General features: G+C 43.1%; 1 protein-coding gene across 1 annotated transcript in view; it reads left to right on the forward strand.

Moving 5' to 3' along the window:
- Positions 1-3,826: 3,826 nt before the first annotated feature.
- Positions 3,827-17,351, forward strand: part of wdfy4 (WDFY family member 4) — a gene marked incomplete at its 5' end in the record, with an annotated part of 162,889 nt that continues 149,364 nt past the window's right edge. The window contains 7 exons of the mRNA XM_080740791.1: positions 3,827-3,832; positions 5,121-5,387; positions 10,551-10,662; positions 12,647-12,771; positions 13,696-13,827; positions 14,655-14,844; positions 15,929-16,118. Of these exons, the coding sequence (XP_080596917.1) occupies positions 3,827-3,832; positions 5,121-5,387; positions 10,551-10,662; positions 12,647-12,771; positions 13,696-13,827; positions 14,655-14,844; positions 15,929-16,118 (1,022 nt within the window). The remainder of the gene's footprint in view (positions 3,833-5,120; positions 5,388-10,550; positions 10,663-12,646; positions 12,772-13,695; positions 13,828-14,654; positions 14,845-15,928; positions 16,119-17,351) is intronic.

A 17,351-nucleotide genomic window follows, 5' to 3' on the forward strand; every position in this document is an offset into this window, starting at 1 on the left:
CACGGACGGGGCACCCTCCTGATGGAGGAAGTTCCCACTTTGCTCTGGAGAGTTTTTCAAAGGAGGGAGGGGGGGAGAGAGCCAGGGAGCCTGGAGCTCGGAGCTCCAGGGCCCAGGGGCCGGCCCCTCGCCGCTCGAGGCCGACCTGGGGGGCACTCTCGGTGGGGCAGGCCGGCGACGGCGCTGCCCCCCCGGCCCTGGAGCTCCGGAGGTGGTCGAGTATGCTGGTGCTGGGCGGAAAGTGGCCCAGATGGGTGTCTCTACTCGGGTTTGGGATGCAAAAGGTGGTCCCTGGTTCTCTGGAGGTCCCGGGGACCCCCTGAGCTTGTCTCCCCTGCCCCTGCCTTTTAGTGTTAGTCAGTGCTTAAAGTGGGCACTGAGCCAGGGAGCCTGGAGCTCGGAGCTCCAGAGCACCAGGGCCGACCCTCCACACCCTCTAGGCCGACTAGGGGCTCCCTCCTCGGCCACACTCCACCCAGCGCCGGCCTCTATACCAGCAAGCTCCATGGGGACCTGTGGATATTCTGGACTTAGAAAAAATCTCGCATCTATAGCAGATACCCAAGCTCGCCAAACGCTTTAGGCTCCTATTCAACCGCCCTTTGGGCCTCGCGCTCGAGCCTGGTACCGTCGGAACCGGCTCGCCGCCCCGCACACGATGGTGCCATCGCGGACCCCCGTGGACCCCCAGGGCCGGCGCCAGGCCCCGAAAACCGGGCCTGGCGACCTCCAGGGACCACCAGGGACCACCAGCGGCGGTCCCCGGTGGTCCCTGGCGGGCCTCCGAGCACCGCCGCCCGGGGACCCCCTCCAGGGACCCCCCGGGCCCACCAGCCGTTTTTCTTCTAAGTCCAGCAGGACTCTGAAACATTTCCCTCACAAGCCGTTTTTCTTCTAAGTCCAGCAGGACTCAGAAGAAAAACGGCTTATCAGTTTTTCTTCTAAGTCCAGCAGGACTCTGAAACATTTCCCTCACCAGACTTCCGCCCCGTCCGTGCAACGTCATAGGGGGTGGATTGAGATTCCAGGGGGCGGATTGAGTCATTCTCATACTATCCAATAGCATCCCTCACACAATCCACCCCCCTAATCTGTGGTCTGCAGCCAGACATGTCTCTCCTTTTGAGCTGACGTTGGTTGACGTGACGTCTATTCTTCGGCAGAAGCCAAAAGAAGTTCTGCTTCCTGATGATATCATTGAAATCAAATGTATGAATGTGATTTTGGTCAGAATAATTTCACTGGGGGGTGCTGTTTTTGTAATCCACCAGGAGGTGTCGCTGTTTACCTGTACGTGAGTTGGCTGTGGCGCAGCAGCACGCAGGTATAGTAGGCTGTGTCAACATCAACAAAATGACAAATCTCAGGCAAATGCAGTTCTTTACAGCCTTTTACTCTATCCATTGCATAAGCTACCCAACATAAAAACATTTATACATTGGCAATAAGCCAATTTAGGCTCTATAAAAAGCCAAAGTGACACTCAGTGGTGTAAAGTATGTACATTTACTTAAGTACTGTAAAAGTACAATTTTGAGGTATTTGTAGGCCCACTTTACTTGAGTATTTCCTATTTCCAATACTTTTACTTCTACTTCACTAATAGGCCTACATCTCAGACGAATATATTGTACTTTTACTCAACTACAATTATTTGAAAACTTTAGTTACTACTAGTTACTTACATTATTACAAAACACACTAATCTCTTCAGCCCTATAGTGTATATTTCAGCCATTTGAAAATAGCAGATCTACAAGCTCACACATGTATCACGATGCGACACATTGTGAGCTTGTAGATCGGCTATATTAAAAATATGTTTTATACATTTTGAACTGGTGAAATGCAGGACATTGTACACAATGAGTACTTTTACTTTTGGTAAAAGTATATTTTCATGCCAATACTTTTGTACTTTTACTCAAGTACATTTTTCTTTTACTTGTTACAGACTGAGTATTTCTGTATTGCAGTATTGATACTTTTACTTGAGTAAAACATTTCAGTTCTTTTTCCACCACTGAAAGTCACATAACTTAAATCAAAACCTTTGACACTTTTTAGCTGTGTGTCATAATTTAAAAAACTTCGCAGTCTGAGAATGCCTAAATTGGCAATAAGCACGCAGTGGTTAGCTGTCATTCATTGATGATTCAACAGGCTCACACTATAAAAAGCCAAAGTGATACTTCATTATGTTCATAGGGCTGTATATGGGAGGGACACACACACACACACACACACACACACACACACACACACACACACACACACACACACACACACACAACCAGCAGAACAACCGTAGCAGCTGCTCTTGCTTCTGCTTTCTAACTGCACAGCAGAGGAGTGTGAGAGGCACATGACTGTGAGCCAGCTGATCTAAGCTATGCTCCTTGAGCCAAAGTTCAGTCTCTTGCACAGATTACTAAGGGAGTGAAGTGAATGGGGGTTTAGGCGGGTTGGTAGCTGAGAACACACACAACAGTGAGCGCTTCTTGCTCAAGTCCCAGCTTGTCTGATATGTGCTCATGACATGGGAAGAGAGACAGTGGTGGAGAGAGAGAGAGAGAGAGAGAGAGATCACTTGGGTTAACTTGGGACACAAAAAACAACATTGGCACCAAAATTGTTTGAGTTACTAGGAAAGCCCCCAACCCATCACCACCACCACTCCCAGATGTCTGCGTCTGCGACAGGTAAGCTTCAACGGGGTTCAAATGGACCTTTTATGGCTCTGACTAGAGTGGCACAAATGAAACTTGTTAAAAAGTGACACTGCAGATTTGAAGATTGTACAATTTCTTATCCCAGGGAAAAGAAATTCTATCATGCTATGGGTAGGCTAGACTGTCTGAGTGCTGTGAGAATGAAATGCCACATAACAAGAAAAGTTTGTTGAATGAAGTTGATGAGCTGAGCGATATGAATAGAATTGACATTCCACACATACAGTACATAGGGATGTGTTGTAAGTAACGTGACAGTGTCGTCCATGCCCTTGTCGTCCAAAAACTAATAGAATACGCACATAACTTGGTTGAGGTGCTGGGTTGAAAAGTAACATGAAGAAAAAGAATAAACCCACGCACTCATCTGCTCCAGTGTTGACGTCAGAGTGTGCAGGTTTATTATTTTTCTTCATGCCCTTAGGATGGCATAGCTTACGTTTAACGCCGTTTCTGTCACACTGACGAAGGCAGGATAGCCGAAACGTTTGTCCTTACTCGTAAAGTTGTAAAGAAGACTTAAAAGAATGAAAGAAACTAACTCACTCTTGCCACTCTTGAGTGCAACCAGTCACTTACCTGTCACCTTTTTAAATAGCCTACGTTTAAAACACTGATACTGACTGACTGTACTGTACACACAGAAGTGAATGTTCAATCCCAACACACCAGGAAACATAACAGAGGAACTATTGATAAGAGAGAGAACGTGGGTTGTGACCCACTTCCCAGCTCATTTGTAATGTAATTTGTTGTTCTTTATCTTCACTTTAAGGTTGGCAGTCTGTTCTGTCATCCATTGATTCTCTTTGTGCGTTGTTGACAGAGAGACTATGCAACAATGCTACAAGAAGGCCTGTGTGATTGTGTTAAAAGCAAAACATTCCTCGGGTAACAACTCTCGTGAGGCACGCGGTAGTGCACTGAAATGGCAAGCAGAGGAGAGATAGATAGATACATACATACATACCTGTACATACATACATACATATACATACATACATACATACATACATACACAGTACATACGTACATACATACCATAGGTAGCAAGATAGATACCATAGGTAGGTATAGATGGATAGTTGGATACCATGTGGGTAGGTAGGTAGGTACTGTAGTTAGATAGATAGATAGATAGATACGATAATAGATAGATAGATAGATAGATAGATAGATAGATACTGTAGATATACAGACACTTACAGGAAAGCCGAGTAGGCACAGCAGTGCTTATTGTAATAACATAAATATGAATTTACATTCAAATCAAAACACACGTGGTTGTGCTGGCTGTCTGGCAGCAGGCACTAGGCAGGGTTACTGACGTCCTTGTGGGAACTCAGCTGTGTGTGTCTACGTAAGGTCTGTTTGTCACCTGACTTGACACACAGAGAGCTCTGGTTTGTCATGGCTTCTGCTTGTGGGCACAGTGTGTAACACAAGGACAGCAGAGCTGTACCAATGTGTCTATATAAACGCACCCTTTATTTGCTCTGAACAAATTGCAAGCTGAAAACACTCAACATAAGAGTAAATACTATAATTATATTTTGAGCGGTACTAACCGCTCCTACGTCTGGCTTTGTGTACGTATGAGCACGGTAGGCTATGTCCATATGAGTACGGAACTCTGTGTATGGAGATAATTAACATTACGGACAGAACAGCCCATACAAGGCGATATATGCCATGTGTTGTTTGATAGCGGCGCTCACTTTGCACAGGTGTGATTCTTTTGGTAAATTAACGCCTTACTTGATGATACTACAGCGTCACACAAAAGTATCAAAAATAGCAGATCTGCGAGCTCAAAACGTGACGCATAACATCACATTTTTTAGGTTGTAGATAGCTGCTTTTCTTTAGCTTTTACTGATATAGTGGAGGTACGGTAGACTTGAAAGGTAGTCGGGATTGGGATTTGAACCCAACACGCATTAGAAACTATATGTGGTATGCGCTTGGACCTTGAATCCTGAGAAAGTGTGTGGGGAAAATGTCCCCATGTTGAACCAGCAGACCATGTGTGCTGCTGGTTCAACAAGGCAGGGGGTCCCCGCCTAAATATTTGATAGTCAGGAACCAGAAGGAATCCTTTTATGGCTTGGAAACTCAGAGAGTGTACAAATTACAATAAACTCTACAGAGTTTAATCATTCACTATAATCATTTCACAGATTATAGTTTGGGGTCCCAGAGATTTAAAAGATTGTGTCAAATGGGGGTCTGTGGCCTACATTAATAAAGGTTGAGAATCACTGATATGCACATACCGGCGATGTAGAATAAATTAGAATAGACTTTATTTACCATTTGCTCAGCTCTCAGGGTCATTGTCTAAAATAGACTCTCGTTCTCTCTCTCTCTCTCATTCTCTCATGACAGGAGTGGGTTGGTGAGGTCATGGAGAGGATCAACAAGGAGACAGGTGAGCTGAGTGCGTCCGGGGAGCTGGCCTCTGCCTCTGAGGACCTGAAGGGGGACAGGGTGGAAGGGAAGGAGCAGCGGGGGTCTCATCTCCTCCAGGCCCTCCGGGAACAACTTCAGGACCTGGGGAGAGGACCCCCCACCACGGGTCCCGCATCCCATGAGCAAGATGCTGCGAGGCACAGGGAGGAGGTCCTGCTAAAAGTCCTGCCTCTCTACATACAGGTGCATACACATGCTGTACTGTGCATACAGCTACATACTGTACAATATAGGTATATTTTTTCATAAATGAATGCCCTACTTGATCATACTACACAAATGTATCAAAAGTAGCGGATCTGCGAGCTCGTTTCGAGTTTGTCAATCTGCTTTCATATGTCAGAACAGTTTCTGATATATGAGGTTTCCACCCGACAGATATCCTACAGCCGGCTTCTGTGGTTACCCACAAAAAGAAACTTAAACTCAACTGCATTAATCCTTGCATCCCTATTTTGGGACTTTTTTTGTTAAAAAGCTGATCTACAAGTTCACAACGTGTGGCACACACTGGGAGCATGTAGATATTTTCACTATTTGACCTATGACAAGTGGCTAAACTTAGTTTGTTGTCCCTTATGCACGAAGACGGCTGCTAAGCCAATTCTCAACCTAGATCAACATGGAAGTTATATTTTCTGCATTTCTATGTTTTGTTTCTTAAACAAGACAATTTACAATTTAGGCATTTAGTAAACACTCTTAATCCAGAGTGATTTACTGTAAGGTAAACACAAGCATCAAATATATAGAAATAGTAATCTATATCATAGGTAAACAACCAAGAACCTAATGTATTATTAGTCTAAACAGTATATGTTTTTAAATCTATACATTGAAACTATACAAACTATACTAGGATGCCTGGTCTCCAGCTGGCATGTGTCTACATAACATGCTATCTAAATTACATTTGAACCTTTGCATAAGCCCGTAAGGTCATCAAGTGCTACGTACAAGAGAGTATAGAGAAACTAAGACAGACAGTCGGATTCAAACTCGATTCATGTGCTCTCAAGAGCATAATTGGTTTGTGCACTAACTGGCTGATCCGCCAGGCACTCCTGGAAGGACATACGTTTTGTACACCCTTTTTTCCCCTTCATAAAATGATAATAAACATGGACTTTACCAAGTTCAAAACTTAAACCCAACTAGGGTGGACACCCTCCCCTCTAAATCAAATCGCTCAATACATCAACAATCCACATTGTGAGCTTGAAGATCGGCTATTTTCGCAGCATATTCTTAGTCTATTATGACATGCCCCAAATGGGGACACATACAGTACAGTAGGTTCATGTGGTTTAGTAGTACATTCAATTAGGAATACAAACATACTTACAGTGAGTAGGACATTGCAAAGATCAGATTAGTAGTTCTCTGAAGCAGTGTTGTTTTTGACAGCACATTTTGATTTAGTTTTAGTCATAGTCTTTTGAATAAAATGTCATTTAGTTTTAGTCATAATTTAGTCACCTGAAAAGGTTTAGTTTTAGTGAAATTTTAGTCGACTAAATATCATAAGATTTTATTGCGACTAAATCTACAGTTGATTTAGTCAAATAAAATCTATTTTGGCAGGCTTTGATGGCATCGTGATGACTGATTTTACACTTGTTTGCTGAGCTTGTAGATCTGCTATTTTCAGCATGCATTTTCAGAGAGCAACCAAACATAAAATGACTCTCTTCAGCACTAGTCCCTCTCTAACGTTTTAGTCTAGATTTTATTTTGTTGACGAAATTGTCAATATATTTAGTCTTAGTTTTTGTCATCACAGCTTAGTTTTTATTTAGTTTTCATTTAGTTTTCGTCAGTGAAAAAGTCGACAAACATTTTTCATCATAGTTTTAGTCGACAAAATCAACACTGCTCTGAAGGCATTCCACCTCAGAGAATATAATAACGTTTCTAGAATTTCTAAGAGGTAGTACAGCAGTAGAAACTAGGAACTATTGAATTACTACAGTTTTATACCTTTCACATGAAACACTGCGTGGGAAATGATCGCCTGGTGATTCTTCTCAGCCCTTTCCATTCAAGGACACCCAGTTTGACATGCATCAGACACTGTTCATTTTGTTGAATAAAAAGGCCAAAACCTTTTGTCAACTGTAGATTTAGTCGACTAAAATCTTGTGATATTTAGTGGACTAAAACTAGACTAAAACCAAAACTTTTCAGATGACTAATTGTGACTAAAACAAAAACAAAAAAAGTTGTATTCAAAAGACTATGACTAAAATCCACACTGGCATCAGGCCACACAAACACCTCCATTCAACTCTTTATCTCTAGGACCCCAATCTACACTGTACATTCCTCTGTTAATGTAGCTCTTGAGAGTGTGGATAGATGGCCCATCTGTACACATTCTGAGAGTTACATACTGTACAAGACCCATGTTGACAGTGGCCTAAGTCATTGGTTCCCAAATGCTTTTGCTCAAGACCCAAAAGAGAAATGCTATGTCTCCCTGGGACCCAAACTTGTGGGAATAGCAGATAACGACACGCTGTGACCGTGCAGGTTGGCTATTTTCACTACTTGAATTATTATTTGCCTTGTATTCATGAATTTATTTGTCTTCTTATTGGAGGAAGGGCGAGCTCATTGCTGTCTTATTGTTTTAAATTCATGAAACTCATTATCATCATCATCATATTTTTTTTTACTCCAGACTATTTTCACATGGAGCACAGATTTCTTTTACTTTTGTCTTTAAAAATGTTAGAAATGTCTTTAATTTTGTTTTTCTTTTATTATTTTGACGGTGCATTGTGAGCTTGTGAAATTAATATTTCTGGCATGCAACTTCCGTCGTACGCCTGCGTATAAGTTAAGCATTAGGCCCCTTCACTTGTCAATGCAAACGACCAGATGAAGTTGATGTTGTCATTCAGCATGGCTGAATTATGTCACAGCCCCCCCCCCCCCCCCCCCCCCCCACATACCCATACATAGATTACATACCTAGAATTCCATCAGTGATCTATACTGTACGAGTATGTGCAATGTCCATTGTTCAGGATTACATCTGCTGACATAATCACTGTGTGTGTGTGTGTGTGTGTGTGTGTGTGTGTGTGTGTGTGTGTGTGTGTGTGTGTGTGTGTGTGTGTGTGTGTGTGTGTGTGTGTGTGTGTGTGTGTGTGTGTGTGTGTGTGTGTGTGTGTGTGTGTGTGTGTGTGTGTGTGTGTGTGCGCGCGCGCGCGCTTGTAACACTAATAGCATTATGGTTAGCCTACAATTAGGAAAAGATTCAGGTTAGGATTAGGTATTTAGAAGTTAGCTTTAGGAGTTATCGGTTTGGACTTAACAGTATGCCTGATTTACACGTTGTTGTGTGCATTCATAAGAGCGCAGTCCTAAAATGTTCATGTCCTCGGAAGTATTGATTACACTAATGCGTGCGTGTGTGCGTGCGTTGGGGTGGTAGTAACCTATTAAAAGCGGGAAAGCATCGGTGTCATTTTATACACGCACGCACACACGTGCGCGCACATGCACGGCACTCACGCACACACACAGGACCTGTGCTTTGCTTACTAGGGAATTAATGACTTGTGATTTTTGCAAGTCGACTCGACTCAGTAAAAAGTTGAGTTGAAGTCGACTTTATCTTTTGATGACGTCATCACATCACACGACCCCCCAATTAGGGGGTCCCCAGATGATTAACTTAATGTGCAACATTGTTTTCTCAGCGATGCGAGGCGTTGTGAGCATGTAGATCTGCTATTTTCACAATGTAATATTGGATCATTCCGTTCTTGACAATAAGCAATCCTACTGTTTGAATGCTGTACAGATGCACACATGGAGCAAAAATAAAGATAGAAAAAAATACTAAGGATTTTTTTTTCAACTTCGACTTTTCAACTTTGTCTGGTGGAAGTCGACTTGTGTAATCAAGTTGACTCAGTCGACTTGTCGACTTTTTCATTAATGCCCTAGTGCTTACAGAGATTTGACTTGAACACAGTGTAGTAGGGCCCCACTGAACAGCAGGGTCAGGGAAATGTGATCTCCTCTTATGGAAGTGAAAGGACTCGCAGTGTGTTTGCATACAGTAGGCCTGTATTATTTATGCTGTAGTAGTGCATTAGTCAAGCAGTTCAGCCATATGCGGTGCTGTTGTTATGGGATTCTATTCATTTTATATTCATGCACAACAAATCAGACTGTTGCTGCTGATTTACACTGTCTGTATCAGACCACAGATTTACAATGTTTTCTGATTTCTGATGGTTTCTTTTTAATGAAGGTGAAAAGATTTCAATGAAGATCTGAAGTTTCTATTGTCTCACACAGACACAGACACACAGACACACACACACACACGCGCGCGCGCGCACACACACACACACACACACACACACACACACACACACACACACACACACACACACACACACACACACACACACACACACACACACACACTGTGATGCATTGTGAGCTTGAGCTAGATTCAGCTAGATATGCCTTTAATGAAGCTAAACACTGATATATATCGGCCATACTGATATTGGTTTGACCGATATTCAGTAAATATGAATTGAGCTCTAATCTACATTTTATAGTTTATACTTTGAAAAGTTGTGAAATTGGATATTCTGCATAATGACTACTTTCTACTTTTGGTAGCCTACTTTAAGCACATTCTGGTACCAATATGTTTGTACTTCACTCAAGTAAATTTGACTTTTACTGTAACAGAGCATTTCTACATTGCAGAATTGATACTTTTACCTTACCTTTAAGTAAAGAATGTGAATATTCTGACCACCACTGCCGATATACAGGGGTGAGATGCCGTGGGCTCAGCGAGCCCACACTTATTTTGCTGCACGCACGCGCGCCTCATATGCACACTAATTAACAATAAAAACAGTGTGCACGGCACGCATGACGTCATGAATTTAGAGGACCCACACTTCTAAAATCCATATCACAACACTGCCGAATGCCGATATATGTATATGAGTAGGGCTCTATAACGGAAAAACATCGCATGGATGCACCTGGGACGTATCCTCTGCGATGTAGCCCAAGCTCATCAGGGTTTCGGGTCTCGCACCATCATACCCCTAACTTGGTGACCTAGCCGGGGTTCAGTCCCATTAGGGAAAGACACCTCACCAGGTCCACTCCTGTTCTCACCAGGTCCAGGACCTGTGCGTTGCACCAGACTCCAACCCCAGACATTTCACTCAGGAGTGGTGGATTCTTGTCTTGTTTCTTGTCTTAGTCTACTATGTATGAGTCAGATGAATGATTGTCCTTTCTAAACTGAACTGTTTCCCTGTCTCTACCTGCCTCGCTCTGGTCCATTCCCAGGTGTGTGAGAGTGACAGCAGGGCTGAGGGTGTGGAGCTGAAGGGTCTGGCTGGTCTCACTGCAACCATGCTGGTCTCCAACATCCACAGCAGACTGGCAGATCGACCTGCAGGTAGGATTACACACACACTAGGGCATTCACGAATAGTGATTTTTAGTATTCGAATTATTCGACCTCAAAGTATTCGAATAGTCGAATATTTGACAGGACTGGCCAAACTGTCAAATATTAAGTAAGCAAGAGGCGAACATTGTGAAAATAGCAGATCTACATGCTCACAACGCCTCGCAACGCCTGCTATTTTCACAATATTTATCTGTGGAACCGAGTCACATTTAATGTAATACCTACAGTTCCAAGTGCTTGTCAGGGTGGGGGTCCCCAGTTAAAATATGTTTATTTTGGGGATCATGTCCTAAAAAGGTTTGAGAACCATTGACAACTCATTCTTATGACTTCCTATCTAGCCAAGCTTTATAAACTATATATTTTTTTAAAGAGAAAATAAAAAGCCCTAACACGCACGCACGCACGCACGCACGCACACACACACACTGGGGGGGGGGGGGGGGGGGGGGGGGGGGGGGGTTCTGCCTCCCTCTTGTCTGGTTCTGCTTTCATTTGGTTTTGGTTCCTGCCTTTACTCTCAGAACGTCGTCTTTCAGAATGGATGCTATTCCTGTTCATCCACCAAAGCAATGTAACCGACAAATTCATTTAATTCATGTCCAAAGTTTAGAACCAGATTTGGGGGAAACGATCAATTTAGTCACTATTTATTTTCTTCCACAACTCCACGTTGACTCTTTATCCATTCCGGAAAACACTGGTACCGTCTGAAGAGAAATGAATTGCAGAAATGAAAGTTAATGAGTCACATTTACTTAACTTCACTTTGTTAACAGCAGGGAACTGCTGTTCAAACAATCAATCAAACTTTATCTATATAGCACATTTCATACAGCAAGTACAACCCAATGTGCTTCACAGATAATAAAGGAAAAACGTATTAAAAACATTAATGAGAGGAAACAAAAAGGACAATCAATGATAAAAATAATAATAATAATAATAAAAGAAAATAGTTTAATAAGAATAAGATATGCAACAACCTAGGTAAAGGCAAAGCAAAAAATGTGTCTTAGGATTTATTTTAAAAATGTCTATGGATTCAGACAGCTTGTAAAAGAGGTTAACGGTTAGTTGTGAAAGAAGTTAACAGCCACAAGCTGTAACAAGTCCCCTCTACCTCAACCTTTCGTTGTAAAACGCAGGCTGCAACGATAAATAACTAGAAAGATGTGGTTGCCGTGTTGATGCGAATTTGACTCACCATTTGAATTTTCCCTGTTCAAGTCAATGGGGAAAATGAATTCACTAATAAATTAATGGCCATACATGGAGATCTCTATGTCAGTCCTTGTCCCCTTAATGCCGGATGGAGGCCCATATCTTTGAAAGCCCATATATGGCCATATATGGACATACTGCAGGGTTCCCCAATAGGCGGCCCGCGGGCCATTTGCGGCCCGCGGGGGGCTACTGTCAGGCCCCCACCAACCCCAGTAATAATGGTGGTATAAGAGCAGCAACAACACTAGTATATCGTCGTTGTCAGGTGGAAACCTCGTATCTCCAAATTTGTACGTTCTTTCGCAAAGTATAGCCCTGCTTCATCATTCAAGGCCGTCTCACAAAAGTAGTGAAAACAGCAGATCTACAAGCACACAACGCCTCGCGGTGCGAGACGTTGTGTGCTTGTAGATCGGCTGTTTTCACTAGTTTAAATCATTTTAAAAATGATAAATGCAAAACGAACGGTTTTGGACATACAAGATTTTCGACAACGACGATATCTGAACTGTCGCTGGAGTAGCGGGAACGCCACCGTCGCCCCCTGCAATGCTATGGCCCTCGTCTTGGTACCCTAGACATGATTGGCCTAACTAATTGGGGAACCCTGACATACTGTGTCAGTCACATGTGGTCTATGATGTCAGCCATCTATGATATCATGTCAGCCATCTCCGTATTTGGGAAAAAGTTAGATTTTTGTGCTGTAATCCTGTGTGTTTCTGTCCTCTTGTGTCATCAGAGGAAGCTCGCTATCAGGTGGTGGAGTTGTTCCAGAGCGTGGAGGGACAGAGGGACGGCGAGGGGACTGAGAACCCAGGATGGCTCTTATTGAAGTCACTGTCTCTCCTGACAGCTGGCAACACAGTGAGACAATGCTGAACAACTGCTGATGCATTACTGGTTTAGAACATTTTTGGGGAAAGTATCTGTGTCACTTTAGATTTTAACCACTTTAACCCCTATTTTACGCTTTGGCTATTAATTCTTTTTAATCATGAAAGTTTGAGCAAAACTTGGAATATGTATTTCTTTAAAGCAAACATTTTTAACTCAAATTTTGCTTCGGAGGGGGGGGGGGGGCGACGACGACGACAACAAAATATTTGGGGATGGGGGTCCGTGGCTAAATATATATAATTCTGGGGGTGGTTGATTTTAAAAAGTTTGAGGACCACTAACAATGAAACATAGGTTTTTCAGATAACTCTCATGATTTAGAAGACATTTACAGAATGGGGTTCTCAGTTCTAAATGGATTAAATGTTTAGGTTACTCAGTGGCGTTCGTTGTGTGAATGCGTAGGAGGCTGTGGTGTCCTGGATAAAGATGTTACTAAGTCATTGTGTGAATGTGTAGGAGGCTGTGGTGTCCTGGATAAAGATGTTACTAAGTCATTGTGTGAATGTGTAGGAGGCTGTGGTGTCCTGGATAAAGATGTTACTAAGTCATTGTGTGAATGTGTAGGAGGTTGTGGTGTCCTGGATAAAGATGTTACTAAGTCATTGTGTGAATGCGTAGGAGGCTGTGGTGTCCTGGATAAAGATGTTACTAAGTCATTGTGTGAATGCGTAGGAGGCTGTGGTGTCCTGGATAAAGATGTTATTAAGTCATTGTGTGAATGCGTAGGAGGCTGTGGTGTCCTGGATAAAGATGTTACTAAGTCATTGTGTGAATGCGTAGGAGGCTGTGGTGTCCTGGATAAAGATGTTACTAAGTCATTGTGTGAATGTGTAGGAGGTTGTGGTGTCCTGGATAAAGATGTTACTAAGTCATTGTGTGAATGTGTAGGAGGCTGTGGTGTCCTGGATAAAGCCGGGTCTCCCTGCTGCTCTGGTGAAGTGTCTGTACCTGTTAGTGTGCCTCCCAGCCCAGCAGGACTCCACATCCAGGGAGGACAGCTTTCAACAACTACTCACACAGGTAAACAGCTAACTAACTCTCCATGGCTTCTGGATTGTCTGGGAAGCATTGATGTTTAATGGCAGTATAGTCTCGCGTAGCCAGACAGCTATTCCACAATCTCAGAATGCTACAGTATATAGAGTCTGGAACTACAGCTCCTGAATGGCGAGTAATAGAAGCTGACATTTCCATTCATGAAAATATATTTTAAAATTGCATTTCTGCTAAGCAGCAAGCTATGTATGCTTGCTTAAATGATTTTTTTATATTAGGATAAATGTGCGCAATGTTAAAAACTAAACAGAAGTGGGGATGAGGCTTCACTTCCGCTTTAATCGGATACTCATCGTTCTTCTTGCGTTACCCCAGACTGTATGACTGGAGCATTTGCAAATCGTGGGAGTCAACAGTCTGGCCACGCGAGACTATGTCAGTAGGTTTGTGTTTGCAACTTTGACATGCACAAGGACCTAATTGTCCACTAACACACCCTATATACTTGTTGCCCGAAAATAGACAACGTTGTAGATCTGTTGTTCTCAGCAAATATTTGCCTCTTTTTGCCAAATGCCGATACTTTTGTACTTTTACTCAGCACATTTTGAACGAGGGACTTCTACTTGTAACAAAGTATTTCTGCATTGCAGTGGTCAGTGTTGATACTTTTACTTAAGTAAAACACATGAGGACTTCTTCCATCACTGGCACTGGGTAGCTGTAGGCAGAGTGTACCAAACTAGAGCCCAATGATGTCTGTGTTAACTTATTTCCCTGCTGTATATGTTTTGTTTTCTCCATGCAATCATAATTATTTCTCTCCACCTTCTCCTGCTGTGCCGTGCCAGGTCCTCCTCCAGCTGTGCACACAGAGGTTATGTGTGGAGAAGATGGTGGAGACTCAGGAGCTGCAGTGTCTGATCATCTCCCTCACGTCGCTGTGGGACCAGACCAGCGCCTCCTGGAGGCACCAGGCCTCGCGCGTCCTCGGGGCCATCTCTGCCGCTCAGACACGCAACACCGTGCCCAACCTATTGGGTAATGTAGCTCGAGAGCATTTGGAACGTTAAACCCTTCAATTAGCTTGGGCAAGAGAGAGAAGCACCCATTTCAAATCGGTGAGAGAAGAGTGATCATGTGTTTGTTGTTTTCAAGACATGTTTGAGACAAGGAGGCAAAGATAGATATTGCCATACTCCTAAAAACAGAAGGGATGGAGTAATATGTAATTAATAGGGTGTATTTGTCCAGATTGGCACAAATTATCTACTATAATGTCTCCGTCGGGCGGAAACCTCATATGTCCAAAACTGTTACTTTTCAGAATTCAATCAAATATAGCAGATCTACAAGCTCAAAACTCATCGCTTTGTGCCACATTTTGAGCTTGTAGATCCGTTACCTTTGATGCTTTTGTGTGACGCTGTAGTATGATCAAGTAGGCCGTTAACACATCTACTGCCTCTTAATCTGAAGGTTGCTTGGTGCCTCGGCGCCACGTCGTTTCCTCCGTCGGCCGCCGCTATTATTTTGAAGGGCCGGAAGGGGGTTGTTTTTGTTTTTTTGGATTATCACTTGACGGCAACGATTACGTCATCTAGTCACATGACAGTGTGCGACAAGAAGATGAAGATGGCTGCGCCCTGCCTTTTGCCTTGTTTACATTTAGATCTGCTGCAAAATGTCTCAAAATGGCTATTTTGTTTAAATGAAGTTTCTTTATGGGCCTCGCCATTGACTTAACATTGAGGAGCTTCACTTCGCGTGCACGCCCAACGTGCGTTGTAAACAAATCGCCGACATTACCGATGCGAGCGGGACCGGAGCGACATTAAGTAAGTAATAATATCTTTACTGTATATACAGTAAGATTCACAGTCCTCACCGTCAACGGCGCCATGGTATTAACCCTTTCAATGACAATCCTCACCGTCAACGGCGGCAGATGGGTTAAGTTACAAAAAAACACAAAAAGTTAGAATACGGAGAAAAGAGGTTTCTGTACGACAGCAACGATATTGACGATATTGGCCTGGATAATGCCTCTAGAGAGAACGTGAGTGAACGAATTGTACTGCCATTCTGAACTGCACCTCATCCATTCACCCTCCTGTCTTCTCAGATAGGAACTGTGTGCGCATCTGCATTCAGAACCTGTTGCGGATAGGCGCTGACGTCCCGGGCCCCGTGCTGGCGGAGGTGGCTGTGGCTGTGTTCGCGTTCATCCGGGACACCTATCCCATCAACCCGGCCCTCTTCGCTGCCTTTGACACCAACGATGGCTACGCCGCTCTGGAGAGCATCCTGAAACGGTGAGATGCGGTCCTGAGCCAGTGTTGATTTCATCGACTAAACCTATGACGAAAAATGTTTGTCGACTGCATTTTTTCCACTGACGAAAACGAAATAAAAACGAAATAAAAACTAAGCTGTGATGACTAAAACTAAGACTAAATATATTGACAATTTCGTCAACAAAATAAAAACTAGACTAAAATGTTAGGGAGGGACTAGTGGAGAAGAGAGTCATTTTATGTTTGGTTGCTCTCAGGTGTTGCGTGCTGGAAATAGCAGATCTACAAGCTCACAGCGCGTCGCGCTGCGACGCGTTGTGAGCTTGTAGATCGGCTATTTTCAGCACACAACCAAGTGTAAAATCGGTCATTACGATGCCATCAAGGCCTGCCAAAATACATTTCAGTTGACTAAATCAACTGTAGATTTAGTCGCCTAAAATCTTATGATATTTAGTTGACTAAAATTAAACTAAAACTTTTCAGGTGACTAAATTATGACTAAAACTAAATTACCTTTTATTCAAAAGACTATGACTAAAACTAAATCAAAATTTGCTGTCAAAAACAACACTGTCCTGAGCCAAGAAATGAGGCATAACCTCTCTCCCAGCCATTTACAATAGGCTTGTGCGCCTATACTGCCAGGAATTTTATTAATTTCCAAGTTAGCTTTAATCTAACCCAACAGGGATCATATTGTTGTAGAATGTAGTACTAGTACTATCCACTAGAGTGTGCCCAACGATAATCTCCTAGAGTCTGGACTAGCGAGTGGACAGCAGTAGACCCATAATGGCGGCGCCCATTGGCGGCCATTATGTCTCCCGGTCCGCCGAACGGGAGCTATAAAACACGATCCGAACGTCGTGCGCACGCCATTTACACTCGTTTTTGCTCTTGAGTGACCAATCTGTCAGTCCAGCCATTTTTTTCCAAATGAAAATCGGTCTAAAAATGGTAAAGTTTGATAAGAAAAACGTCAACATTCAATGCTGTAAAAAGGCCCATTCTATGTTATGGCCGAACGACTTCCGGGTTACGTCATCGATGATGTCACTTCCTTCGAATATGTAACTTTAGACTAAAATTAAGCTAGAAAGGTCATTTATAGCTCAAAAAATGTCAAAAAAATACCAAAATGATCAGAAAATGATCCCCAAGGCGACGTTTGGCGATCTGGCTGCCTCACCCTCCTCAAAATGGCGATGGAAGGCGATTTGGCTGTGAACTAGTTAACAAGGATGTCAG

This window comes from Nannobrachium achirus (genome assembly GCF_963921795.1).
Source record: "Nannobrachium achirus genome assembly, chromosome: 13".
Classification (NCBI taxonomy): Eukaryota; Metazoa; Chordata; class Actinopteri; order Myctophiformes; family Myctophidae; genus Nannobrachium; species Nannobrachium achirus.